We start from the raw sequence: 27,748 nt of genomic DNA, 5'->3' as shown, positions 1-27,748 counted from the left end.
TTCGATCCTGCCACCTGGATGCGACTTCTACGAAATAGATAATGTATGGAGGCCTAAATTCAGCATCAGTTGTGTTATGCGAATATTCGTAAAACTACAACTGTTTTCACTAGCATGTGGGGCAGTGGTGTAAGACAGTTCATCCCAGTTTATCTGTCTCCAGTAAGACAAGTCATAGGTTCTAATACAAGGTGTCGAAACTGCTGTTAGTAGGGGGAGTCAGCCACAGAAGCCATATTTATGGCTTTCAATTAACTGATGAAAACTTGCAGGGGAGGAGAGGCACCCCCTTGGGAGCAGAAGCCCGGTGGCAGATGACTGCATTGCCTCCCAGAGTTACGCCTCTGATGTGGGGGACTGCCAGCACAAGGCAAAGCAACATCAACTCCCTGTTGCCAACCCCTGCAGTCATATTGAATGTGACCACAATGTTAGGGGGCACGCATGAACATTGTAAGAACATGACATACTATATAGCATTATACATTAAAACTTAGATTTCCACAAAGAACCCTATAGTGAGTAAACTGTAAATGAAAATATACACCTGCTATATTCATGAATTAACGACGAAAGAACTCATGCATTCAATAGAAATATTTGATAAAATTACCTATTTTCTGAACTACTTTCACAAATTTGTATTTCTGTAGATAAATGTGTAAATACAAGTAAGCCCGCTCTAAGCAAATGCTTCGAAAGCTAGTAGATAGTTTCACTTGCTGCCAACAGATGCCAGTGTTTCGGAGTCACTAGACACGGACGCTAGACATATATTATATGGGAATTTTGGGAATCCATGAGACTCCCTAAACATTTAGGAGCCTCCCAGATATATTTAGTTATGATGCTTCTATCTAAGCTCACTTTTATGGCCACGTAATATATTTCAATAAGCACCAATGAGAAAATGTGTATTTTACAAAGCCCGTTAAAACAGATAAGGTTTGTTACCAACATCATTTTATTTTTCCTTATTGCAGGAGAGGTTCCAATGTATCGCTTACCTTGGACATGAGTGGGCTAGGAATGGTAGAACCTTTCACTGTGGCTCCAACACCACGAGAAAAAGTAGCAGTTGAATACTTGCAAACAGCCAGCCGTGTCCTGACCAGACAGCAGCTCCATGATGTGGTTCAAAGCCCACATTTACTTCACACTGAATTCATGGTAGGAAAAATATGGTTGGCCCTAACAGACTAATCAAATATTCAGAATTTTATACACAATGAACCTATCCAAACCAGAACCGTAAGCCTTAACTAAGTGCAGGATTAACATAAAATGTTAAAGATTTTAAAAGAGCTTACTGTATCTATTAAACAGTCATTAAAATAGCAGGCCTAGTGTGATTGCAGACTTCCAAGTGTTAACCCTTTCAGTGTCAAGTGGATTTGCCACAATTGGTGTGAAAATTGCCAAGCAAATATTTGTATTCATCATAATGACCTGTAATGTTTACCTTACATAGGAAATATCTTGGGCCAAATGTAATAGGGTGAGAGTTTCAGAAAGTGAGAGATTTGGGAGAGTTTTCCCATTTTTTTTAAAGCAGCAATCGACTACATGGCAAAATCAACCTGGTTTTGCAGTGTAATTGATTGCTGCTTTAAAAAAAATGGGAAAACTCTCCCAAATCTCTCACTTTCTGAAACTCTCACCCTATTACATTTGGCCCAAGATCTTTTTTTCCTTAACATTTTTTATTTGAATTTATATAACAAATGTGAGCGAAGCTGACAGTTTTAGACAATATTTTTGCATATCTCTCCGAGATGTTGGCACTCAAAGGGTTAATGTCCATAGACAATATTACAGTATATTATTGATCTTAATAGCATTTAGACTTCTAATTATTTATTTATTACCTGCAGAAAATACAGTATGTAGCTGAATTTCACAGCTCTAAAATCAAATGAATTAATGATACCACTAAATATCATGTCACGGCTATACCATTTTTGTTGCAGTTTTTCACCTTTTCTTCCTGGTTATGTTTTGACATTTCAACAGTTTTTTTGTTAGTGATGTACAACAGAATTTACTGCACTATATAACAAACTGTTACTAAATAAATAAATAAAATAAAACCTAGACCAGGATATTGCTGAAATATGCAAATAAATAAAAAAACTATTAAAAGTAATGAGCCTGAGTTGTCTGCAGTAGTAACCCAAATTGCAGACACAGCTTTTATTCTGTAAGAAAGCAGTATATATGCGACCATATGCAGCAGCAATCCCAGGGTGCGTGCCAGGAGGCGACGGCAGCATTTGTGCCTGGCTTACACATAGGGCCTTATTCTGGTTCATTCGCTCGATCCCCTTTGTTTGCAAGGGGTCCGATATTCGGCGTATGCGCAGCAGCATTTCTACGCATGCGTTTACGCTTTTTGTGTGCGAACTCGGCGAGCAGTCTGGTTGCTGGGCGCACGCTCCCAGCCTTGCGAGCAGGAGGGGGGGGGTGTGGAGTGGGGTGCTGGACTAGAGCATTAGCAAATGTGTATACCCTGCGTTTAATGGGCGTTCCCATTAAAACGCTGGGCTTACATATGCTAATGCGGAGGCTACGCACATAGCCGGATGTCAGCTGCCCACCCAATTCCCTGCATTTCTTCACTCATATGTACGAGTGGTCTGGGCCACCCTTACATATGCGTGTGCCTTTGTCATCATTCAATGGTCGGTGACCATCTAAAGATAGGGGAGGTTCCCACTGGCGTGCGAATGGATGTTCAGGTAAAACAACCGTTCGCAAGCCTTTAGAACGAATTTGGCGTGCGATTGGGTGGTGCAGGCTAACCATTTGTAAGGCGGGGTTTCGGTAATCCGCAAGGGTGCGTCCACACGTCCGAGCAAATGAACCAGAATAAGGCCATAGGCCATTAGCACCCACATTTTAGAGCTGGGGTAGCCAACTCCAGTCCTCGAGAGCTACCAACAGTTTATGTTTTGCAGATCTCCTCACAGAATCACAAGTGAAGTAATTAGCTCCACCTGTAGATCTTTGAAAATGTGTCAGTGAGTAACGAGTGCACCTGTGCTGCAGCTAGGTTGTCTGGAAAATGTGAACTGTTGGTAGCTCTCGAGGACCGTAGTTGGCTACCACTGTTTTAGAGCATTTCTTCTATGTGCAACAAAGGCACTGACTATTTGGCCATGGAGGAGGCATCACCTTTCATTGTCAGCAGGGCATCACAGACAGGCATTCATATGCACCTGCCTCTGAGTACCCACACTATGGGCGGTATTCAATGTGAATACTGGTGACATGCAGCGAATCCTGTTTAGGATTCGCTGCACATTCGCCACTGGTCGCCGCGTTCCGGAGCCTCGCCGGCTCCAGTATTCAACGAGTCAGGAGCTGCCCCTGACCGGCGAATATGAGCTCCTGCGGCGAACGCCGCAGGGAGCCTGAGGACAGTGGCAGGCAGGGAGATGGAAGTCTCTCTGCCTGCCCCAGAGCGTATGTGGGGGGGAAGGTGGGCTCCCCGGGTGCAAGGCAGCACAGGCTGCCCCCCCGGGGGTGCCAGCAGGGGACCGGGTATATTCACTACACCCGATCATGCATATGTAACGATCGGGTGCAGTGAATATATGAATATCTAATGAGCGGCTCGGCTCCGGCGCCCCCTGCTGGCTGGTCAGTGTAAAAAAATATATATATATTTTTTAAATTAAATATATATTCATGTGCTTACAGCACATGAATAAAAATAGCATGCCCCTCCTCAGAATAAAATTCCTGATTTTTTTACACCAAATGTAAAAAACAAAACACTTTATTTTAAAAGTTCACCTTCCACTTCACCATAAAAAGATAGCGATTGCTACTCGGTGAATCATGGCGAAAAAAAAACCTTGAAAATGTATTCGCCATGTGGTCATTGAATAGGGTGATTCACCGTTTTAGTAAAAAATTCGCCTTACAGCACAAAATCGCCATAAAAACCTGGCGAATCAGCCTCATTGAATACCACCCTATGAGGTATATTCAATGCCCTTAAGGCGATCTATGACAGCGAGCAGTGCCGATAGCTCACTGTCAGTAGTCAACTGACCCCCTTCACTCGACATTTCCACCTCCATGGTTCTTTTCAGCGAGGTGGAAATGGCGAGAGCGGCCATCAAACCAGCGGGGATCACCACAAAATGCAGCGGGCTCACTGCATTAACAGCAAACCTGGCCGTTTAAGGGAAACCTCGCAATAATAGCCCATTTTTAGCGTCAGTAAAGGATATACCCTTAATGCTTAAAGAATTTTGTAAAGTAATATTTATTACTCATAGAAGCAAATGTTTAAGATCGGTTATATATCTATTGTATAATATTGATACAACATACTGATGTATTATTAACTTCATGGTATGAGAAGGGTTATTAAACAATAAACAGGAGACTGGACATAAAAATCTGTCTAGACATTTGTACCAGTTTACACAGAACTGAGAAAGTCCAGAGTACATCACTTATAATAGACATTGTTCCCAGGATAGTAAGACACCATAGTACTCACTTCATGTCATTGTTTTGTTGCTTATTCAGGAAATACCAATGAATTTCATGGATCCCAAAGAAATTGATATTCCAAGTCATGCAACCAAAAATCGCTACAAAACTATTTTGCCAAGTAAGTTTGTGAATGCTGACAATAAGTTTTATTTTGACATTTTGAGCCCTTTTTAGTTAGGTAAGCACAGACAGAGCATACAGTGGTATCCAGTCCCTGGGTCTCCAAAAAACGTCTAAGTCGACCTCTAATTTTTGATAGTCACTAGGTCGATCCCTATAAATTGTCGACATACCACAGGTCGACATTGACAGAATGTCGACACAAGCACAAGGTCTATTATTGACATAGTCAAAGCTGAAAAGGTCTACACAAGTTTTTTACAGGTTTCTTTATGTCTTTCGACATATGTTGACACAGACACCGTATAAGCATCCCCTTGTACATGATGTGATTTCACTACTACCAGTAATACTGCAGGTAGGAAAATAAAGGTATGTGAAACTTCTTATAATACAACTAGTTTTTCATTTGACATACACAAGACAACACAGATTTAAAAAAAAAAAAACTAGTGTAGCAATTGTAGCAAAACAGCATAAGGGACACTGACTAGATGTTATATTCAGCTACAAATCTGTAACAGGCTTAGGCCCCAGCTCCTTACCCCCCTAGCAGTGCTGGCAATGGCAGCAGTGGCATCAATCACAGCCTCAGTGGCGGGCCCAGACGTGGCTCTTACTGGATCCCTTCTTCCCGGCATCCTGGCCTCAGTGGCTCAGCTCTATTCATATTTCCACTTACCGCCCTAGCTGTGCTGGAAAAGGTGGTATCAGTCATAGCCGCGATGGTGGATCTCACACAGGGCCAGATGCACTAAGCTTCAAAAAGTGATAAAATGGAGAGTGATAAACAACCAACCAATCAGCTCCTGCCTGACATTTTTTAACACAGTCTGTGACATAGCAGTTAGCAGCTAATTGGCTGGCTGATTATTTTAATCTTTAATTATACTGTAGATGCCACATTAGGGGGGGGTCATGTTTTTACAAGCTTTCTTAACTGAGAGGGCCTTAATTTTGACATAATAAAATAAATGTAACTGTAATCATTTTTTCCTGAATAGAAATGCAATACTATGGGCGAAAGGGTTTGTGGAGCGATTATGGGTTGTTTTCGACAAGGATCACTGAAAACAAGCCACCCTTGCCATCTAACCCCCTCGCCGGCCGCTCGCTGTATTCAATGTTCCGGGGAAACGGTAGATGGTGAGGATTCCCCAGAATGGCGAGGTTCGCCACTAATGCAGTGAGCCCGCTGCATTTTGTGTCAAGCCCCGGCATTTTGACAACCACACTCGTTGTTTCCACCTCGCTGAAAGAACCAGCGAGGTGGAAACGGCAAGTGAAGGGGGGTCAGTTGAATACTCTGACGGCGAGCTATCGGCACTGCTCGCTGTCAATGCTCACCTTAAGCGCATTGAATACCCCTGTTTCTTCATTCTGTCCTGTACAACTTTACAGCAGTGCTTATCTTATGCTATTTCTATTATTGTTAAGATAGAACTGTCCAGTAGGGGTCACAATTTTACTATGTCTTTGTAACAAGAATAGTTATTGTGCATCACACACTGGTAGAAGCATACCAATGAAGGCCACATGTAACAAGCTTCAAAAAGCAATAAAAGAGAGTAATAAAGAACCAGCCAATCAGCTCCTACCTGTCATTTTTCAAACCCAGCCTGTAATATGACAGTTTTATGACAATTTTATCACTTTTTGAAGAATGATACATTTGGCCCTGATTTCTGTGTTATGAAAATAAATATTTGTGTTCATAGTCCCAATCTGAAAATCAGAATTAACACAAATTGAAATCACAGCCATTTTCCTCACTTTAGTTTCACACACTCGTGCACACACACAGGACACTCATTAATTATTCGTAGGTACTGTGGCTGGTTTAATTGCTAGCATATATAATCACTAGTGTATATTTTGTGAACTATACATTGAAATGCAATTGCTATTAACCTGGGGCGTGTGGCTGCATACACTGTGCTTGTTGCTTAATTTAATGTTCATAATTAGCTTATTTACTGTTTGTTTTATTAGATCCAGTGAGCAGAGTGTACTTAAAACCAAAGAATGCAAAGGATTCATTGAGTACCTATATAAATGCTAATTTTATCCGGGTAAGTATTTTATGTTAATTCTTACACTTACATTTTTATTATAATATCAACATTAAGTTCCTTATTTACTTGGAACTTTTTTAGTAAGCTACATACAGAAAGGAACTGCTACAGGAAATAGTTTGCATTTGTTCTAATAGAATCAGGACCATTTTTCTAAATTAATATAGATTTTAGATATGGGTTCTAAATGTTAAACATCTGTCTGTTGTTACCCAGACAGACATCACTGTCTACAATTGTAAAATGCAATGGAATCTGCTGTGCTATGTAAGAAACTGTAAGTAAATACAGGTCGAGTCTCCCATATCCGGAGATCTCTTATCCAAAATATTCCAAAAACTGTGGGGTTCTTTAGAATATTTTGGATTTTTTTACCCCCCCGGCCCCTTTATACTTACCAAGTCCCCCGATGTCCACGGCGGCCTTCAGGATCTTCTTCAGCATCTTCAGCGGTCCCAGGAGTGCATTGTGACGTGAACAGCGCACCTGGAAACTCGCGCAATGCACCCCTAGGACCGCTGAACAAGATCCTGAAGGCCGCGGGGGGTGCCGTGGGATGCCGAGGGACCATCAGGGGGACCAGGTAAGTATGTTAAAAATAATTATCAAAAAAACATAAAAATCTCTTATCCGAAATGCTCGTGGTCCCAAGCATTTCGGATAAAGGATACTCAACCTGTAATAAATAAATACATGTAGCTCTCCAGATAAAAGTGTGACTTTGGGGGTTATTTTGGTTCACTCTTTCTGACAAAATCCTTCTTAGATGGACAAAACCAAGTGCACTGCGGGTGGGGCAGATATAACATGTGCAGAGAGAATTAGATTTGGCTGAGTTATTTTGTTTCTTTGCAGGGAAAACACTGGCTGCTTTATTTTACACTGCAATATAGATCTCACTTTGAAGTAAAACCCCACCCAAATCTAATTCTATCTGCACAAGTTACACCTGCCCCACCTGCAGTCAATATGGGTTTGTCCATCTAAGAAGGAATTTCTACCCCCTTGTTCTAATTTCAGTTTTTCCATGTGTTTGGAAGAAAAGAGGTGCATATCAGGATCAAGTCCTTTATAGTTGGTGACTCTACCCACTCGTTTCCATACCTTAATTGCCTGCACCAGGATCGGTGGTGTCCTTCGGCCACACCCCGCCGCCAAGACTACTTGTAGCGGAGTGTGCCCAGGGGTAACCACCCCAACCAGATCAAGCAGACCTGGTGGCTCTTCCCCCGCCCTGATCCAATTACTAATGAGGGCTAGCTGAGTTGCCAGATAATAAAGCCTAAAGCTTGGCATTGCCAGCCCTCCCCGTTCTCGCTCTCTAATCAGGGTATCATTTTTGATTCTTGGGCGTTTGTTTCTCCAGATGAAAGATGTTATTATACAGTACTATTAATTTTCAGGGTGAATATGGGATGCCCAAAACAATGTTTTTCAGATATCTGCAAATGAGGAGTGCACTCTCCCAATATATTGGGGGTGAGAACTCACAAATGATTATTGAAACACCAGTAAAAAACTTTATCAACAAGACTAGTAGAGGGCAGAGAGTCGCTAAAATGTATAAATATCTTTAAAATTTTAATAAAGAGAATGACCTCCCAGAACTGAGAACTAAGTGGAGGACAGCCATTCCAGTGATGAGGATTGGATACTGGCCATGGCATCAACAAGGGGTGCGACCAACTCCCTTAGAGTCCAGCAGGTCCAAATAAACATACTATATAGGACCTACATAACCCCCGTGAAGCTGAGTAGATTTGCTGGCAACAAAGTGGACAGTTGTCCAAAGTGTGGGGAACTGGGATGCTCGTTTTTCCACTTGCTTTGGCAGTGTAACAAGGTGCAAACCCTCTGGCAAAAGGTCAGGGATACGCTGGTCGATCTGGGAATCCCACATCATAGTGTGCAGCCAAGTAGCTGTATCCTGGGTATTTGGCCCCGAGAGAACACTACATCAGAAACAAGACAAATTGCTTTAAACCTCTGCGTGATTGCGAAGGTCAGCATAGCGAGATCCTGGACGGCCAACGAAGGCCCAGATATTAGTAAATGGGTAGAATTAGTAAATATCACAATAGAGCACGAGAAATATATCCACATGTCAAGAAAGACAGTAACAAAATTCTATAGGGTATGGGGGGGTGGTATAATAAGGGATATATATATAGGGGGAGGGAAAATGTATAATGGGGCATAGAGAACTGAAGTAGGGTCTGCCTCCTCTATTTCTTGGTTAGTCTTTGTATTTTTTCTTTAGTTTAATTGTGTAGTGTGTTAGTATCCTTTTATTTCCTTTTGGATGTTGTTTTTGAAAGAGGTACTTCATGTTGTTGTAAGGCTATATCGACAGAAATAGCATAAACAAACATGATTGAAAGAAAGAGCACTAACCAACACATTTTGGGAGTTAAAATAAGTGTTGTTGTTATATTATATATGAGTAAGGTAAGGGAAAAGAATCACATGTGTTAAATACACTTCAAAACTCACTATAAGCAAAATTAATAAAACACATATGGTAAATTAGGCCGAAAAGGTCAGTTAGAGCAGTAAAACTAGGATCTAGAGTATAATCAGAGGTGGATTTAGCAAAGTCGTTGGTTTAAGTATAGGAAGGTAACTAAATAGCAGAGGACAGGAGAGAGAACGTGAGGACCTAAAGAAATATCTAATTTAGGTGAAACCATGTCGTAAGAAATGTGCTTTAATATGATATGTTGTGTTGGTTGCAAGCAGTGTAATGTTTGTGGATGTTAATGTTTACACATTGCTGCTGATAAATGTATATGTCTTGTTTATATTTTAAAAAGCTTCAAAAAAAAAAAAAAAAAGATGTCCAGAAACAGAGCATTGTGTCCCTCCTGGAGAGGGTCATGTTGGGAGGTATGGGGTTATAGCTAACTTTAGGGTTAAGACTTATGGTTAAGCTTTGCTTTTAAAGTTAGGGATGCTTTAAAACTACATTGTCAGCCTAGTGGACCTATCAACATGTAATTAGTGTCACTAATGCTTAATGGCAACATGATAGATACAAAATAATAAAAAAAATATTTTGCAGGGCTATGGTGGGAAAGAGAAGAAGTTCATTGCTACTCAAGGACCAATGATTAATACAGTGAATGACTTCTGGCAAATGGTTTGGCAAGAAGATGTCCCAGTCATTGTTATGATCACCAAGCTTAAAGAGAAAAACGAGGTAACCTAACTACAGTAGAATGATATATTGAACCATTTGGGCATTATTTGTTCTTGCATAATATAATGCACTGTTGTATTATCTCTTACATGTTTATTATTATTATATGGGTATGGTAAAGGCCAGACATGGTAACTAGGGTGGGATCCTGGGATTTGAGGACAAAATTGCCGGGATTTCAATCCCGGGATTGGATTTTCCAATCCTGAAATTTTTGGTTTAGACCGCACATGCGCAATTTAATGCCGGGCAGAGTTCTCGCTCAGACAATGCCTGGCTTCTCCCGTGCACGACTGATTGGCTCTATGCAGCATGACATGTAAAGGTGGCTATGCACATGCAGATTTATCTGCAGATCTGTCTGGTTGGAACAAACACATGGTTATGGATGAGAGCAAATGACAGTTGACCATTTGCTTGGAAATGCTGGAAAACTGACAAACTGTCACTCATCCATAACCATGTTTTTGTTCCAACCAGCCAGATCTGAAGATAAATCTTACTAGTGTAAGTGCTGTCAGCCGCACCACCCGCTCTCTCCATGGACATCCACCCCCTGGAGGCAATGCCCGCTCGCTCGCCTGCCTAATTATAGAAGCCATGCCTGGGATCCCTGTAATCCCTGGATTGAGCATTTTACAATCCTGTAACCTGGGATTGAAAAAATGCTGCTGGATTTGCTTCTCTAATGGTAACGATATAGAGGGAGTGCTTAGGGGGCAGCAGATGATAGAACTGGGTACAAACTACAAGAGGAGCTGAGCCCTCTCCACCTCTGCTTTTACCACTTTCTGTCTCCATAGCCCCCTGCTGCACACAGGCCCCTGGGTCCATGGTCACCCACACACTGCAGGCCCTCACCCATTTAATCATACTCACCCCTCATGCACAATAGAGGTGTCCTTGGGAACATAGTGCTGGTGACATATTCCCTGAGACAAATGCTCAGTAGACTCTGACACAATATCTTTGGATATCTTTCACATACGGTATTAAGTCACCCATATGTTTTATTCATTCAGAATTCTTACGCTAATGAAATAAAGACTCGGACACAAATAACTTGACTCGGAGACAATAAATAATGACTCAGACAACTGTGTAAATTGGAAAATTAAGGTCACAGCCAGAATTTATTTAAACGAATGGCTGGAAATTCAAGGATTAATCAAAAGTGGCCCAAGAAGCATGGCCCTCGGCAATCGCCTATGTATCAATGCAAAAATGGGCGTGGCCATAGCCACGCCCTGCGTAACCTAACTGAGTAGCTCAAATCTTCCCTTAACTGGCAGAGCACTGGTCCCTCCCTAAGATGGTGACCTGGTCCTCCCCTAAGGTAGTGACCGACTCGCCTCTCTCCCAGGGAAAATGCTAGCCAATTTCTGTCACGCTAATCTCTTTCAACCGAGGAGCCATGCTCTCCGCCCTCCATCACTCTTGCAAGGTCCTAAACCTTTGCACTTTTCCTTCGCCCTTCAATTTGCAAGGCCCTCAGCCCATGCAACTTCTCCTTTTCCTCCTCCTGCAAGGTCCTAAACCTTTGCACTTACACAACAAAATTTTCTTACTTCGGGTGGGTGGGTGGGAATCCAAAAATGGCAAGAGGGATAAATTACCTCAGCCAGGACTTATATAACCTTCCAAACTCCTCCCCCCGCTCTGTCACTACTGGCTAACCCACCTGACCTGCAACCAATCAGTACCTATGACTAAACCACCAATGACAACTGCTCTACTAATTCTTACTACAAAAACAGGGTGCTTATTTCATCTCAAGCTTAGGTAAGCTTTTGATTCTATTAAGTCACCCATATGTTTTATTCATTCAGAATTCTTACGCTAATGAAATAAAGACTCGGACACAAATAACTTGACTCGGAGACAATAAATAATGACTCAGACAACTGTGTAAATTGGAAAATTAAGGTCACAGCCAGAATTTATTTAAACGAATGGCTGGAAATTCAAGGATTAATCAAAAGTGGCCCAAGAAGCATGGCCCTCGGCAATCGCCTATGTATCAATGCAAAAATGGGCGTGGCCATAGCCACGCCCTGCGTAACCTAACTGAGTAGCTCAAATCTTCCCTTAACTGGCAGAGCACTGGTCCCTCCCTAAGATGGTGACCTGGTCCTCCCCTAAGGTAGTGACCGACTCGCCTCTCTCCCAGGGAAAATGCTAGCCAATTTCTGTCACGCTAATCTCTTTCAACCGAGGAGCCATGCTCTCCGCCAAAACGATGGCCGCCCCCGCAGGCCAGAGTCCGCCACCCAGCTAGAAATCCTCACATACCCAGCGCTCCCAACAAGGCTGTGACAAACAACTTCATCCCTTCCCTATTAAGATGCACCCCGTCTGCTCTATAAAGCTCCTCCTTCTCATATCTGATCCCCGGATGCCTAATCACAAAACCTCCAATGCTCCAGATAAACTTGGACACTGCTGCATTGAGCTTCCTCCTCACCCTATCTAATGCAGCTCCTCCTTGTGTCCCTCTCCATACCCTCCTCGGAATCATCTCCGACCAATACAATCTCACTTCGGGCCATCTCTCCTTTATGCCCTGAAGATCAATCTTAATTGCTATAATTAATTCAACGCCTTTGCACGACCCTAAGTCGTTGCCACCTGCGTGAATAATCAGCACGTCTGGAGCACCCCACTTCTTCTCCGAGATCAATAATAAGTCCCATAATCTAAACCATGAAAGACCTCTCACCCCAATCCACTTCACTCTACCAGTCCCTTTGGTCCTATTCTCATGCCTTCCTGCCCAATATATATATGAGTGTCCTACAATCCACACCCTACCCACCACATCAGCCGAACCTAAAATAAAATTATATAAGATAACCATTAGAAACTTAAATTACTTAACATATCTAAAGCAACTAGCCAAGGTAAGGTAAACTGAGTTGTTTAGGCTACCCAGATGGATGTGAACAACACAAAACCTCAGATTTTAAGAGGAAAAAAGTGAAACGCCATCCAATCCCCCTTTATAAAAGGCAGGCGGCTTATGGCCCTGGGTTACCTAAAAAACAAACTCGCCAGGAGCGCGCTCTCTATAACTTATCCCCTCTTATGTACGCCTTGAAAGCTGACGATCTCCACCTACCCAGCCGCTTTATCGCCTCCTCTGAACTGCCCGCTACCGCTGCGCAAGTTGCTGCCCCAATTCTAAAGGAATGAGTACCATATTCCTCTTCTGGTATGTCCAAGGCCACTAAACACTTACCAAACACACTAGAAAATTGAAATTTAGTTAATGGCGTACCATCCTTATGCACTAACCACTGAGCCCCCCCTTTTGGCCTGACCAAATTAAATTTGCTTGCCAACTCAACCGGACAGATCCCTTTATTCTCCTCTGCCTTCAAAGAAATCCAGCGCCCCCTACCCAGCTGATCCGTTTTTGATCTCTGAATCTTTATCAACACTAAATCTTTTTTAATCACCAAATTCTCTTTCAAAACCCCAGACACCACACATGATTTATTTCTCGCCACTAACTCCCCGATCCTAAATGCCCCAAAAAACGCCAGCACAAATGCTAAACCAAACATGGCTGATTCATATTCATCCACTGCCACCCCCGAAACTGCCGTGACCAAATCCTGCAGCAACCCTTGATCTATTGGCCTTCTCAAATCTCCCTCTGCCCTCTGCTCCTTGGCCCACCCCTTCAATGCCTTAGCTAAAAGGAATGACTTAGTAGGGTCTTTTTGACCCTTCAATTTAGCAAAATAAGCTATTCCCGCCAAAGCCCCAGACATCGCAGCCCTAGATCTACCCTCCTGGTGGCAAGCCCAAACGAATTCTAACATGACTTCCTCCTGGCACTTACCCTCACCCCACCTTGCTGTAAAAACCGACCACTCGTTCCAAGCCGCCGAGTAACTTCTCAGCGTACTTGGGGCCAAAGCCTTCAGGGCTAAACTCTCGATGCCGGCTCGATGATCTGCCATAATTGAGAAGGACATGACACACCATCAATATCAGCTGTTGGCGCCAGCCTCCTGAACCTATCCCATTGGAACCTTGATAACGCATCCGCTATTTCATTCTTTACCCCCGGGACATGCCTTGCAGAGAAAGTAATATTCTCCTGCAAGCAACGCAGAATGAGATGCCTAAGTAAACGCATTACCCTTGGACAATCCGACCTCTGATTGTTGACTGAATGAACTACTCCCAAATTGTCACACCAAAAAACAATACTCTTGTCCGCAATCTGCTTAGCCCATAGCTCCACTGCCACTATTATTGGGAAAAGCTCTAACAATAACATACTAGCAGTAAATCCTTTCACCCTCCAATCCTCTGGCCACTCTTCCGCGCACCAGTGCCCCTTAAAATAGGCTCCGAAACCTATTGCCCCAGATGCATCCGTGAATAATTGCAGCTCGTCATTTGCCACCGCCTCCTGCCAAATCCTAACTCCATTAAATTCCTTCACGAAACATAACCAAACTTTTATATCTTCTTTTAACTCCGCGGAGATCCTAACTTGATGATGAGGTTTCCTAACCCCGGCCGTAGCCCTTTCCAACCTTCTACAAAAAACTCTGCCCATTGGAATCACCCTACAGGCAAAATTTAACAGCCCCAGCAATGACTGCAACTGCTTTAAAGTGACCCTTTTCACCTTTAAGAACTCCTCCAACTGCCCCTTCAACCTCGACACCTTTTCCTCTGGAAGCCTGCAAATACCCACTACTGTATCTATCTCAATGCCCAAGTAAGATAGCCTACTAACGGGCCCCTCTGTCTTATCCTTTGCAATCGGCACCCCCAGCACCCAAAACAATGCACTGGTTGAAAAAAGTAACTCGCTACACACCTCACTATCCGCCGGACCTATTAACAAAAAGTCATCCAGGTAGTGGGTAACCCCTTGCTGCTTACAACCCGCCTTAATACACCACTGTAGGAAGCTGCTAAAACGCTCAAAGAATGAGCATGAAACCGAACAACCCATCGGTAAACATCTGTCTATGTAAAACTCTCCTCCCAACTTAAAACCCATATATTTAAACGATTCCGGGTGCAAAGGCAAAATCCTAAAAGCTGATTCCACATCTACCTTAGCCATCAAGGCTCCCTTACCGAAACCCTGCACCAAGCTTAACGCATGCTCAAACAATTCATAGCTTACGCTACAAAATTCCTGATCTAACGCCTCATTCACTGAGCCCCCTTCTGGATAAGATACATGCTGAATCAATCTATATTTCCCAGGCTCTCTCTTAGGCACCACCCCCAGTGGAGAAATACATAAATCCTCTATTGGTGGTTCCCTGTAAGGTCCCACCATTCTGCCTAAGTTTACTTCGCTCTGCACCTTTTTCTTAACCACCTCTGGGAAATCCCTAGCTGACTTCAGGTTCCTATTTGCCGATGCAATAACCCTATCTACAACTGGTAAACGAAAACCCTCTGAAAACCCTTGCAACAAAAAGGCTGCTTCCTCCCTAAGAGGATAGAGCCTCAACCACCTCTTTAACTCCTCAACCCTAACTGGCGACTCCGCCTTGCCTATTGCCAGGCCCAGTCTCTCCTCTCCCAGCTGCTTGCCCCCTTGGCCTTGTACACTCTTTTGCCTGGTGGGCCCCACTGCATTGCAAACACACGTGTCTGTATCTACACCCTGCTCCTTTTGAGCACTGCCCGTTGTTATACGCATAGCATTTTCCCCTCCCGGGCACACTGTACCCGGGCCTGTTAAGAAAAAACTGCCTACGGCCCCCCCCTACTTCTCCCCCACTTGACCCCCTCATTTGTTGGGTAACTTCCAACCACACCTCCACGTCCTTAAATCCCAAACTAAAAACTTTCTCCCCATCCTGCTTTTTCCTAAAAAGCTCATCGTACTGCCTCCATGCATTAACCCTGCCTGTTGAATACATGTTATGTATTAGATGAAAATACTTAAACATATTCATATGCTCCGATGGCCTGGTCTCAGTGTAGCATGCTGCAAACACGTAAGCCCCCGCCAGCCAGTTGGTATAAGACCTCCTAGCCTCCTCTGCTGCCGGGCCTTTTGCCTTGGCCGCATCCAATTCTTTCTTTGCTTCATGTGTTATAGCAAACATGTCCACGAAACGTCCCTTCCTTATTTTGTCCCTAATTTTTGACCTCACACCCCTTAATATGGCCGTGTTAGAACAATGCACCGCGTCACCCGATGCATCCGGACCTACCCTGGCTGCGCTGCTAGCCACGCTCCTTGAACCCCCTGCTCCCTTTTTCTTTCCCCTAATCTTTTGCGCAAAGTACTTCATCAGCTTGCGCGGCCTACCATCCGAGCTGGATGAATCAGATGAACTGTCTGAATGCGACCCTTCCGCTTGCTGCTGCGCTGAGCGCGAGATCTCACCTGCTCCTGATGTTGACGGCCCTGCCTGCTCTTCAGCTCCAACCGACTGTCCCACGCCGCGCAGTGCGCCCACTGCGACTTGACTCGATGACTCCAGGACTTCAGATACGCTTCCAGGCCCCGCGCCATCCGAAACCGCCTGCAAAGGAATACTAACAGGCACAGAGCTCATAACATTCTCCTCATCAGCAACCAATGTGATAACCTCCTCACCGCCACCCTGCGCCCTGACAGGCCCCCCTCCCTGCCCTACTTGCTGAAGCGCTGCGGTTACCCTGGGGGGTGTGGCCTCTGGCATGGGCGGGGGCGGGGGTGGTGGTGGGGGTGGCAATTGAAAATTACTTTGCTGCATTGAGGTGATTACGCCCTGCTGCCCACTAACGCCATAAAAGCCACCTGGAGCTTGCCCAAATCCCTGATTTACTGGCCAAAACTGCTGGCCCAGGTTACCAGGGACCGTGTTCAGCCAAGCCTGACCCTGCGGTTGATAAAATGGCTGCTGCATGCTCCCCCACTGCGGCCCCACTGGCCACTGCCCCTGCATCCCCTGCTGCTGGGCTGCTGTGTTAAAATATGGGGACCAACTCCTGAACTGAGCTGCCTGTGCCGCTGCCACATTGCTCCCTACCCCACCCACTGCCTGCAGTCCTGCCGGCTGTACTACCGGCCCCGGCCCCTGTACTAACACTGGTGCAGGTGGGGGCTGGGCAAAGCTTGGCAAAGGGGAGGACCTAACCCTAACAATGGGTGAAAACGCACCTCTCGTTGACTGAGGTGACTGCCAATCGCTCACCCTAAGATCCCGCTGCCTGCTGGCAGGGGACAAGTTACTTGACTGCCCCCGCTGCTGAAAGTCCCCAGCTCCTGAAGCTGTGGGACTGCCCCTTGCATGGAAATATTCTGTGGACAAAATGTCCGCCTGAGACAAGGGGGCGGGGCTAGCCGCCACCTCTGTACCTCCACTGTCCGACCCGGATCCCCCCCCTTGATTATTGGTAACCAGGGAAGGGGACCCCCTGCCCTGCGCCCCCCTAGCCAACCAAGCCTGCAGGCCGGAAGGCGAGGGGGACGGGCGCGGCGTGCCTACTCCCGCGGCCGCCATCACAGGTCCCTGCACCCCGGCAGAGCGCGCAGCCGCCCGCCCTGCCGATCCACTTCGCCCACGCGCCCTCCCTCTCACTCCCGCCAAGTTAGCTGGGGGAGCGGGGGCCAGGCGCGAACCCCCCACCGCCGCCGCCGCTGACAAGCGTGCTCCCCTGGAGACCTGGGAGGACGCGGCTGCCTGCAACGGCCTAGCCGCTTCCACCAGCCGCCGGGGAGGGGGCGCATTGCGGCGAGGGCGAGACATACCACTACCTACAGAAAAACTTTTACCACACAACCCCCGAAAGAACCCGCAGGCGCAGCAAATGACTGCAGCAGCAGCCAGCCACTAAAGCCGGGGAAAGAGGACAGAAAATTAAAAGAGTTAAACGAGAAGAAAAACTTGCACAAAGATATAGAATAAGGAATATGAAACTTAGAGCGAATAGAGTTATAGAAAAATAGTAATTAAAGCGATACTTAGCCTATCCAGACTCCAGAGGGACCGCAATCTCCAGGGAATCCAAAAATGGCAAGAGGGATAAATTACCTCAGCCAGGACTTATATAACCTTCCAAACTCCTCCCCCCGCTCTGTCACTACTGGCTAACCCACCTGACCTGCAACCAATCAGTACCTATGACTAAACCACCAATGACAACTGCTCTACTAATTCTTACTACAAAAACAGGGTGCTTATTTCATCTCAAGCTTAGGTAAGCTTTTGATTCTATTTACAATAGCTTGTGTATAAGAACTACCGAAGACCTTCTTAGTGCAAGCATCACGCCTACATAGCCAAGCCACAGCCATTCAGAAAGCACAATGCAGTAAGCAGAATGGTCAGGGTGCAGCTGTATTTTTAGACCTTTGTTTCCCCATGTTTATAATTTCCCTGAGATACAGTACATAGGGAGGAGTAAATGCCACAGATCAGATAATGTGACAATGTGAACATTTCCACAATGGGTGGCTGCTGAACTTTTATATGTTATTCTTTCCCCTAATCATCTTATAAGGGAGCCTGTCAGGTTTTACAGGCAATGCTAAAGCAGAGCCTGGAAGTGCTCCACTAACTCTTGGTAGTTCATCTTGTAGAAAGGCTGAGCAGGTCAGTTGGATATATCACACGTACAGCAATCGCCATGCTCAGTCTTGTATGTTGCATTTATAGTAGTGATACTGGGGTTTGTATGGTTCTGTATTTTGTCACTTATTAAGATACTAACAATATTAGTATAGATATAATTAGTATACAGTATGTGTATGTGTGTGGGGGGGATGTAACACAGCTGATCATAAGACGTAATTCAAGTATTGCATGATTTATCAGGTGCTTCAAAAGGTGGGTATTTATAAAAAAAGAGAGAATTGTAAGAGATAAAGTTCCAACCAGTCAGCATTTGTCATTTTTCAAACACAGCCTGTAAGATGTTAGGTGGAATTAGCAGATTAGTTAGTACTTTATCTCTCTCTGAGCTCTGATAAATACTCCCCTAAGAACTATAATAACACACAGCATGTTCCCAATTTCTATTCTTTATAAGTGCTTATGTTTTATTGAATATATTGTATTGCTGTGGGGAATTTTGATGATTTTCATGAGCATAAGTTTTGTGTAACTCCTTATGTGACAGTGTTTATTGTTCTATGCAGAAATGTGTTCTCTATTGGCCAGAAAAGAGGGGAATCTATGGAAATGTTGAGGTGCTTGTTAACAGCGTCAATGAACTTGAACACTATACCATCCGAATTCTCACCTTAAAGGTAAAGAAATGTCAGTTTCACCTGTCAAACCCCTGCAGACTGTTGAAAAAGCCATTGAAAAGGAGTATTTCATTCCACATATATATCAATATTGGTTCCTTAGCGATAGCAAGACAATATATTTTTAAGCCAGTATAGGAGTTTAGGCTTGACATTATAAACTACATGCAAAAGGTTCAGAAAGATTTGCCAAAAGAATGAAAGCTGTGAGGAGGTACTGTACGATGTTCTAATTTGACTAGGTCAGCAGATCAGTTTTATATTTGTACTATGTGTACTATACTGTCAGCTCCTCCAGTTTGTAGTAAGTGCCAGAGACTGCAGTACATTAAGTTCTGCATCGCTGCACATCAGTAATACACAATGATAAACAAATATGCAGAAAAATGCGACAAATTGCAGTGTTCCCTTGTCCAAACTATGGCCCTCCAGCTGTTGTGAAACTACAAGTCCCATCATGCCTTGCCACAATTTTGCTATTAAGGAATGCTAAAACTATAGCAAGGCATGCTGGGATGTGTAGTTTTACAACAGCTGGAGGGCCACAGTTTGGACATGCCTTCCTTAGAGTATCTGAGAGATAACATGACTGTACTGTACAATGCATGTTTGCTGGTCTTGGGTCTGTAACTTTTTTAATTACGTGTTTAGCACAAATGTTAATGTTAACCAACTCTTTGAAGTAAAAGTGATCTGAATTATTTGACAATTAAATATTATAGGTTCCAAGTCTTACTGTGTGTTTAGAAACGGCTTTAGACCCTCCTGCTTAGAAAGTCAACATGTCCAACTTTGCACAGACAATCCCATTTTCAGCTGGGAAAATCGACCTCCATACCACAATCACATGACATGTGCATATGCCTTGTTTTACCTACTAACCATGATTTCATTCATTATACTGTATAGCCTTTTTTTTACGTTCAACTCTGATTATTCTATCCTGTCTACATGGGACACTATGCCAATCTATGTGGACAAACAGAAGCAAATGTTGTCACTTACCACATAATTAAACTTTTTTAAACGCTTTGGGCTTGGTGGCTCGCTGTGCTCGCCACACTTTATGAAATCAACTTCACGCCGACGTGGATAGTGGGGGTATGAACAAGTAGGGAGGACGCGTAGCGCGTCCCCTCGCGTGGCTTGCTGCGCTCCCCACACTTCGAGGTGGCGTGGTTAGTGGGGGTGTGCTAAATGTGGTAAATCACATTGAATCGCATTGCATCGCATGCGATCCGTGGGCAGGGGAAATTACAAAAGTACCATTGCATCGTGCGCGATCACAAGCGATGCGATATCCCTGACACCGTGAAACTACACAAGTACTGAATTCTTATATTTTAGGCCACCGCGATTCAAAACATTTTGGGAACAACTGACTTAGTGGTTGACTGCACTCAAAGCCAGACAAGAGTGGGGGAACTACTGGCACTGAAAGCGTTCAGGAAATAAAGTTGTGGGTGACCCAGCAATACCAGCAAGGTGCCGGACGGGGTCCCAACAGTCATTTACCCGACGTCAGCATCCCGACAGTCAAAACCCCGAAACACGGGTGCCCGATGGCCACCGGCTATTCTCCCTCGTGGGGGTCCACGACCCCCATAGAGGGACAATAGAATAGGTGGCGAGCGTAGCGAACCACCGTGCCCGCATGGTGGCGAACGCAGCGAGCCTGCAAAGGGCTTGTTGCGCTCACCATGATTTCTGGGTCCGGCCAGTCGGGATCCCGACGTTGGGATAATGACTGTTGGAACCCTATACCACACCCATACCAGCATACCTCTGTGTCATGGATGGTCCTGCCTCATTCTACTCCAAGCACAAGTGACATCATGATGTCACATAAGAGGAGCCCAGGAGAAGAAAGCAGGGTACAGGGCGTGACTTAGACATGCCCCATTACCCCTGGACACCCAAAAGCTGGAGAAAGGTGCAGCCCTGATTTGAGGTCAGGACCAGGTCTGAAACAAATGACAGCTGTAAAATACTGTATATTGCTATACACACTGCATTATGTACAGTATAAAATAGAGCAATATCTTTTATGTAAACCAAATAATATTTCAGTTTTAGTAACCATTAGAAAATAGGGAATATCAAGTTAAATAAGTGTTCAGAAAAGAGGAACTGCCCATTGTTCTCTTCCAAGCTTAAATGGCGAACACTTGGTTTCAAATCTTTTTATTTATAAAACACTACATGAGCAGCCAGACTAGCCTGACATACAGTATTCAGAGAATAAGCTATTAGAAAAACAGTAATAAACCATATCAATAGAAAATGAAGGACTAGAACGCTAGGAGACCATAATAACCTTACATTCCTGCTGGGCAGAGAACCACATGCAGCAAATCGATATTGGAGCTGATGAGAAAGAATATATGACAACAGGATGCAGTGGATTTTATAAACAGTAGGTCTAATAAAATAAAAAAAAGACTGTAAGAAAAACGTAATACTATGAATGGAAAAAAGGAATGAGAGATAGATACAGTTACATTGAATCATCAGCACCATTTCCAGCACTTAACCAAGTATAGTAGCTCTTACTAACTGCTTTGGGGCTCGTCTACATTTGGATATAAGCAGTGCTTAACGTGGTCCTGGAGAGGTGGTGGAACTCTCCTTCCCAGCAGGCAGAGCTAGAGTTGGTACTAGCATATTTGTTGCACGTTCCAATCAGTAAATTTGGCTAATCACCACAAAGAAATAGTGCGCACCGAAGGCGCGCGCCGAAAAAGTGGGGGTGGTATAAAAAACCATTGGCCACAAAAAACTATTGGCCACACAATAGTAACCCCAGTTCAAATTATGCCATAGAGTAGTACAATCCTATTCACATTACACAACACACGTTGTTATCCTTATTCACATTAACCTTACATGGTGACCCATATTCATGTACACAACATGTAGTGACCCATATTCACATTACACCTCATCTAGGGCCTTATTCTGGTTAGGTTGGTGAAACGTAAGTACGGTACATTTCCCGTACGCTCGCAGTGAGCGAAAGTCCGCCCACAGAACAGCCGCACACAGACGGTCACAAACACAGACAATGGGGAGTGGCGTACACTTGAGCGTACGCCACCGTGTACGGACGGATCTCCCTCTTAGCCACGATACCTTCCGTATATCTGAGCGTACGACACAGCGCAAGTAGAAATTGGTTCCAAAAACATCCTTGTTGCTCTTAGATGTGGTGTATGTGTCTTTTTCCATATAAAAAACTGTTATGTTTGTGTTACAGTGAACAAGTTGACGCATGTCGACTTCTGTGAATTGAGTGTCCTGCTTTTTAAAGTATACCAAAACACTTTCTGAATGGGTGTAGTTGGTTATAAAATAACTACCTTGACATATATAAGCAGGTCTTAGAATGAATCTTACCTAAAATTAAACCAACCTTTACATGTAGAGAAGTGTAGAAAGATAAGCTTCCAATGTATTTTAGGGCTGTGTGTGGCTTGCAGGTAGTGAAATCATGGTTTTCACTTAATAGGCTGCAGCATTGCTTATTACATTCAGGTGTAGTAATCAGCGTTAATTAGCAGACCCAGGCATCCACTCTCATACGGTATCTCTAGGGGTGGTCTGGAGCTATCTTTGGCGTCCGCCTGTTTTTGGTCCAAAATGCATGGTGCGTTTGCCGATTGAGGCGGTTGTGGCACCGTACATTTTGTGTGCACCCACCGTGTACGCCCATGTTTACGCCCAGTTTTCCTCATTATTCCGGCCGCTCCCATAAAAACGCCCACATGCTGCCCACAATGACCGTACTCTTGCGGACAGGTTTTTTCGCATGGAGAGGCCCGTCCATGAGCGGTGTGCGGTCGCCGCACATGCGCATTGGGAAGGCTACGGATGCGCAGATTAAAAAAAAGCCAGATCCGCCCATATGTGGCCCATATTCATCTTACATCTCACATAGTGACCCATATTCATATTCTGAAATGTTCCACATTATTAAATACACTTATACACATAATGACACACATAACACTCCTTACACACATATCCCCCCCACATTATTAAATGCACTTACAGTAAACAAAGCCCTACATAATTCTCCTTACAAGTGCCCCACTTTATTTAATGCCCCAATACATAATGACACACATAATGCTCCACATTATGAAAGGCCCTTATACACATATGCCGCACGGTACCCACCCAGGACTTGCCAATATGCTTCACTGTTATCCTAAGCCTGCCCAAGATAAGGGCAATGGTTCCCAAACTTTTTTTAAATTAAGTTTATATGACATCCTTAGGTTCAGCTATGTGGTGAGGAAAGGATTCACTTTTGTTTGTCCACATATTTTATGATGGGAAATCACAAGATTTTGCCTATTATACTGACAAATTTGAATTTTAATTACTCCTGGACCACCAACCCATGGCACCCCTGCAAGTGTCTCATGGAACCCTGGCACATAATTTGGGAACCACTGCACTATGTATTTTATCCGTTAACTGACATGTTTTCTTAGGTGTGGTATTTTTAAATAATAATAATAATAATAATAATAATAATAATAATAAAAGTTAGCTTTGAGCTAAAATGAAACATAGGTTTTAATCTAAATGGTAAGACTTAAAAAGACCTTAGAGCAGGGGTGTCAAACTCAAATTCATCAGGGGCCGCATCAGCAGTTTGTTCACCCTCAAAGGGCCGGTTGTAATCGTAGGTCCCCCTGTATAATTATAATGCCATGACACCACAGGCTGCTCCCCCTGTATAATATAAAATGAATGCCATGACACCACAGGCTGCTCCCCCTGTATAATAATAATGCCATGACACCACAGACTGCTCCCCCTGTATAATATAATAAAAGTAATGCCATGACACATAAATGAATATACAGGAGGAGCAGCCTGTGGTGTCATGGCATTATTATTATTATACACGGGGACACCTCAGGAAACAGCAGATATATATATTTTTTTTATTGTGAGTGTGATCCTCATCCTCACTTACTGTTTCTCTGTCTGTCCTGCAGCTGCTGCGGCTTTCAGCTTTTCTTCACTGCTTGCTGCGGCCACACTGTCCGTGACTCCCGGTCCAGCTTCCCTGCCTGCTCCTACTTCTCTACAGACGCATGGGCGGGCGGCGTCATCGTCATGACGTCCCCACCCAGTGTCTGTCACTGCCGGGCATCAGAGGGAACAGGCGGCCGGGCCCTCCTCCACGTAGCCGTGGAGGCCGGCAGCCATGTTTCTGTAGCCGCATACATATGTGCCTACAGGAACATGGCCGCCGACAGTGGAGGAACAGGTAAGGCGGCCGCAGACGTGGACGCGGCCCGCAGCACTCTTGTTTTAGACACACTGCCCCTGCGTGCTATCTCCTCGCGCGGGCCACATGACGAGGTCTGGCGGGCCGGATTTGGCCCGCAGGCCTTGTGTTTGACACCCATGCCTTAGAGCTAAGAAGTAACTAGGGTACTTGTTTCCTAGCACGGCACCCATCGCATACCTTAATTAGTGGTATGCGATGGTATGCGATGGGACCCGATTTTCGGGTCCTAAGAGCCACACTGTACAATTTTATTATCGCATTGCATCACATGCCATTACAATGGCATGCGATGCGATTTCTAATTGTACAGGCACCCTGATGGGTGATTACTAAGTTAAATGCACCCCCATTGTTAACGCCAACCCCACTATCGACGCCAACCCGAAGCTTGGAGAGCGCAGTGAGCCAGAGAGGGGCGGTGGTACGCATCCTCCGACCTTTTCATACCCACACTATCCACGTCGGCGTGTAGTTGATTTTATATAGTGTGGCGAGCGCAGTGAGTCCCGCGAGGGGACGCGGAATACATGTGAAGTTATCCGCGTCCCCGCGCGGGCTCGCTGCGCTCGCCACGCTTCGGGCTCGGTGGCTCGCTGCGCTCGCCACACTATATATATTCAACTCCATGCCGATGTGGATAGTGGGGGTATGAAAAGGTCGGAGGACGTGTACCGCCGCCCCTCGCGGGTTCACTGTGCTCGCCACACTTTGGGTTGGCGTTAATAGTGGCATTAACAATGGGGGTGCATATAACATGCTAATCACCCATCAGGGTGCATGTACAATTAAATCATCGTTTTGATCGCATCGATCGCATCGCATGCGATCTGTTCGCATGCGATGCGATCAAAACGATGGCATAAGATTAAAATCGTGGGCGCCGTGCTAGAAAACAAGTACCGTAACTAGTGATAATGATGCCGAGGCAAATAAACAGGGGGAGGAGCTGCACGGACTGCAGGGTGTCTGTCTGGAGCAGATGGCACTGCTGCATGCTGTAGATTCTGCTTGCAGGTGTCTATTTCAGGTGCAGGGACTGTGGGCCAATTAGACTGCCGTCCACAAAGCCCTGTGCATACCTCTAAACACGGCCCTGTAACTGAATGACGCCCTGAAAAAAGGGTTCTCTAGAATTCAAATGTTGGTACTGAAATAAGCAGAAACTGGAAACACAATATAACCATTAATATGACCTAATCTAAATTAGTGCCATTGCTTGTTCTATACAATAAGCACCTTTGTGACATCAAAGTCATTATTCACTACTAATTAGATATTGAGTTGATAGCGTTTGCCTCATAGGCAGGTGGTAGGCCCAGCACATATTATACAGGCAAGATTTCCTCCAAATGCCACAAATATTTAATTGAATTGTAATCATTAAACCAGTGATTCCCAAACTTTCTTGAATCACGGCACTCTAAAGTGGATATGGTCACTAGGCCGACCCTATTTAGGTCGACATGCACTAGGTAGAACACTGAAGGTAGACAAGGCTTAGGTTGACACCTGAAATATGTGGACATGACTAAGGACGACAGGGTTGGAAGGTTGACACATGTATTAGGTCGACAATGGAAGGGTTGACAGTCAAAAGTTTGACATGAGTTTTTCATGTTTTTTTTAGCCATCAGGCGGTATTTCCTGCCCTATCATCTACTTGGGCGTGGTGGGAGAATAGAAAAGTGAGCGAGCACAGCGAGCCATGCGAGGGGACGCGGTACACTTTGACATTGTCCATGGCGACTATGTCGACAATCACAAAAAAAATGAAAAACTCATGTCAACCCTTTGACTATTGACCTTGCCTTTGTCGACCTAATGCTTGTGTCGACATTCCAACCCTGTTAACCTTAGCCATGTTGACCTATTTCAGGTGTCGACCTAAGCCTTGTTGACCTTCAGTGGTCGACCCAATGCATTTTTACCTAAATAGGGTTGAACCAATGACCCATACCCCCCTAAAGTACCAGTATTATTTTTACAGCACTCCAAGGATAAAAGTCTCTTATTGACCTTTTTTTTTTTAATTAACTATTTTATGCATTCTTAGGATCAGTTATGTGAAGGACGGCTGCATGGAACACACGGGCAGGGCAAGCAGATGCTGGGCTATGACAGGGAGCCTTGCACAGTGCTGCATTGACAGACAGTGCCTTGCAGGGAGCCATGTACAGTGGTCAGTGTCTGCTCTCCATGTCCTTGTGTTCCATACAGCTGGGACTCCAGTGAGCCATGTCCTCCCGGTTAGGTCTAAATTGTAGTGGGCTAAAGGACCTCCTGACGTCACAGGGGAGGAGAGGGGGTTGAGAGAGGAGGAGCAAGGTTGGAAGAAGGGTCCAAAACGGACCGTCGTGGGCTTGCTTCGCTCGCCATGCTTCGGGGACGGTGGGTCGCTTTGCTCGCCACCTGGTTACTAAAGGCAACCAGTGGTGGCGTTTATAGTGAAGGAGTAAGCCCCCCGGCCATGCTTCTGCCCCTGGGCGTGGAAGGTCCTTTAGCCCACATATCCTCCCACACAGTTTAACTACGTGCGGGCATGATATGCAGACATTCTGCCCCTTCCACCAGTGCTACACAGCTCAAACTTTCTCTGTCCCCCTCACTTTCTCTCACTAACACTTTCTCTCTATTTCACTTTCTCTTTCACTCTCTTGATCTCTCTCAATTTCTCTTCTATCACTATCTCTTTCATGCTCTCTCTCTCTCTCTCTCTCTCACTCTCTCTATTTCTCTACCCCTTTTATACCAAAGTCCCTGGTCGGACCCTGATCTTTGAACACGGGAGTTTCCAGGGATGGACCCAGCTTCATACCCTTGCTTTTCCCTATGGATGACATTAAAATGTCCAATTTAGGACTGATAAACTGCCAGCCAACCTTCCCTTAATGAGTTAAATAAAAATGAAAAGACATGACAAGTTAGCATTGAAAAATGTTGGTGGGTTTGTAAAATATTTTTCCAAAAAGTTATATTCAGTGCTCAAGCACACATAGCAGTAGCAGTTATAAAGTGCAGAATCTCCCATGTTCTTCCCTCCTCCCCCTGCTGCAGCAGACTGAATCTCCCATGTGAGCCCCCCCACCCACACCCACACCCTTAGAGATATATCTCTAAAAAAAAATGGAGTCAATGGAGTGGGAGGCACATCATGCACCCTATTCCTTTAAGCTCTTGGTCCTGCTATTGCCTGTCAGCGCTGCTTCCTAGTTCCAGATAGGTTTGTGGCAGATCCACCTGTGGACCACTAGGTAGCAGGGGTGCCCGGAGCCTGTGTGCACTGTCGGCACGTGGCCGTG

At 44.8% G+C, this 27,748-nt stretch overlaps 1 protein-coding gene across 1 annotated transcript in view; it reads left to right on the top strand.

Moving 5' to 3' along the window:
* Nucleotides 1–27,748, top strand: part of PTPRR (protein tyrosine phosphatase receptor type R) — a 150,053-nt gene that overhangs the window by 109,556 nt on the left and 12,749 nt on the right. Inside the window, exons 7-11 of the mRNA XM_083182544.1 lie at nucleotides 984–1,170; nucleotides 4,546–4,630; nucleotides 6,625–6,704; nucleotides 9,769–9,906; nucleotides 19,028–19,138. Of these exons, the coding sequence (XP_083038670.1) occupies nucleotides 984–1,170; nucleotides 4,546–4,630; nucleotides 6,625–6,704; nucleotides 9,769–9,906; nucleotides 19,028–19,138 (601 nt within the window). The remainder of the gene's footprint in view (nucleotides 1–983; nucleotides 1,171–4,545; nucleotides 4,631–6,624; nucleotides 6,705–9,768; nucleotides 9,907–19,027; nucleotides 19,139–27,748) is intronic.

Source organism: Crinia signifera, chromosome 4 (genome assembly GCF_055691185.1).
Source record: "Crinia signifera chromosome 4, ASM5569118v1, whole genome shotgun sequence".
Lineage (NCBI taxonomy): Eukaryota > Metazoa > Chordata > Amphibia > Anura > Myobatrachidae > Crinia > Crinia signifera.
Note: the sequence above shows the minus strand (reverse complement) of the source record. Positions and strands in the feature narration are given on the sequence as shown.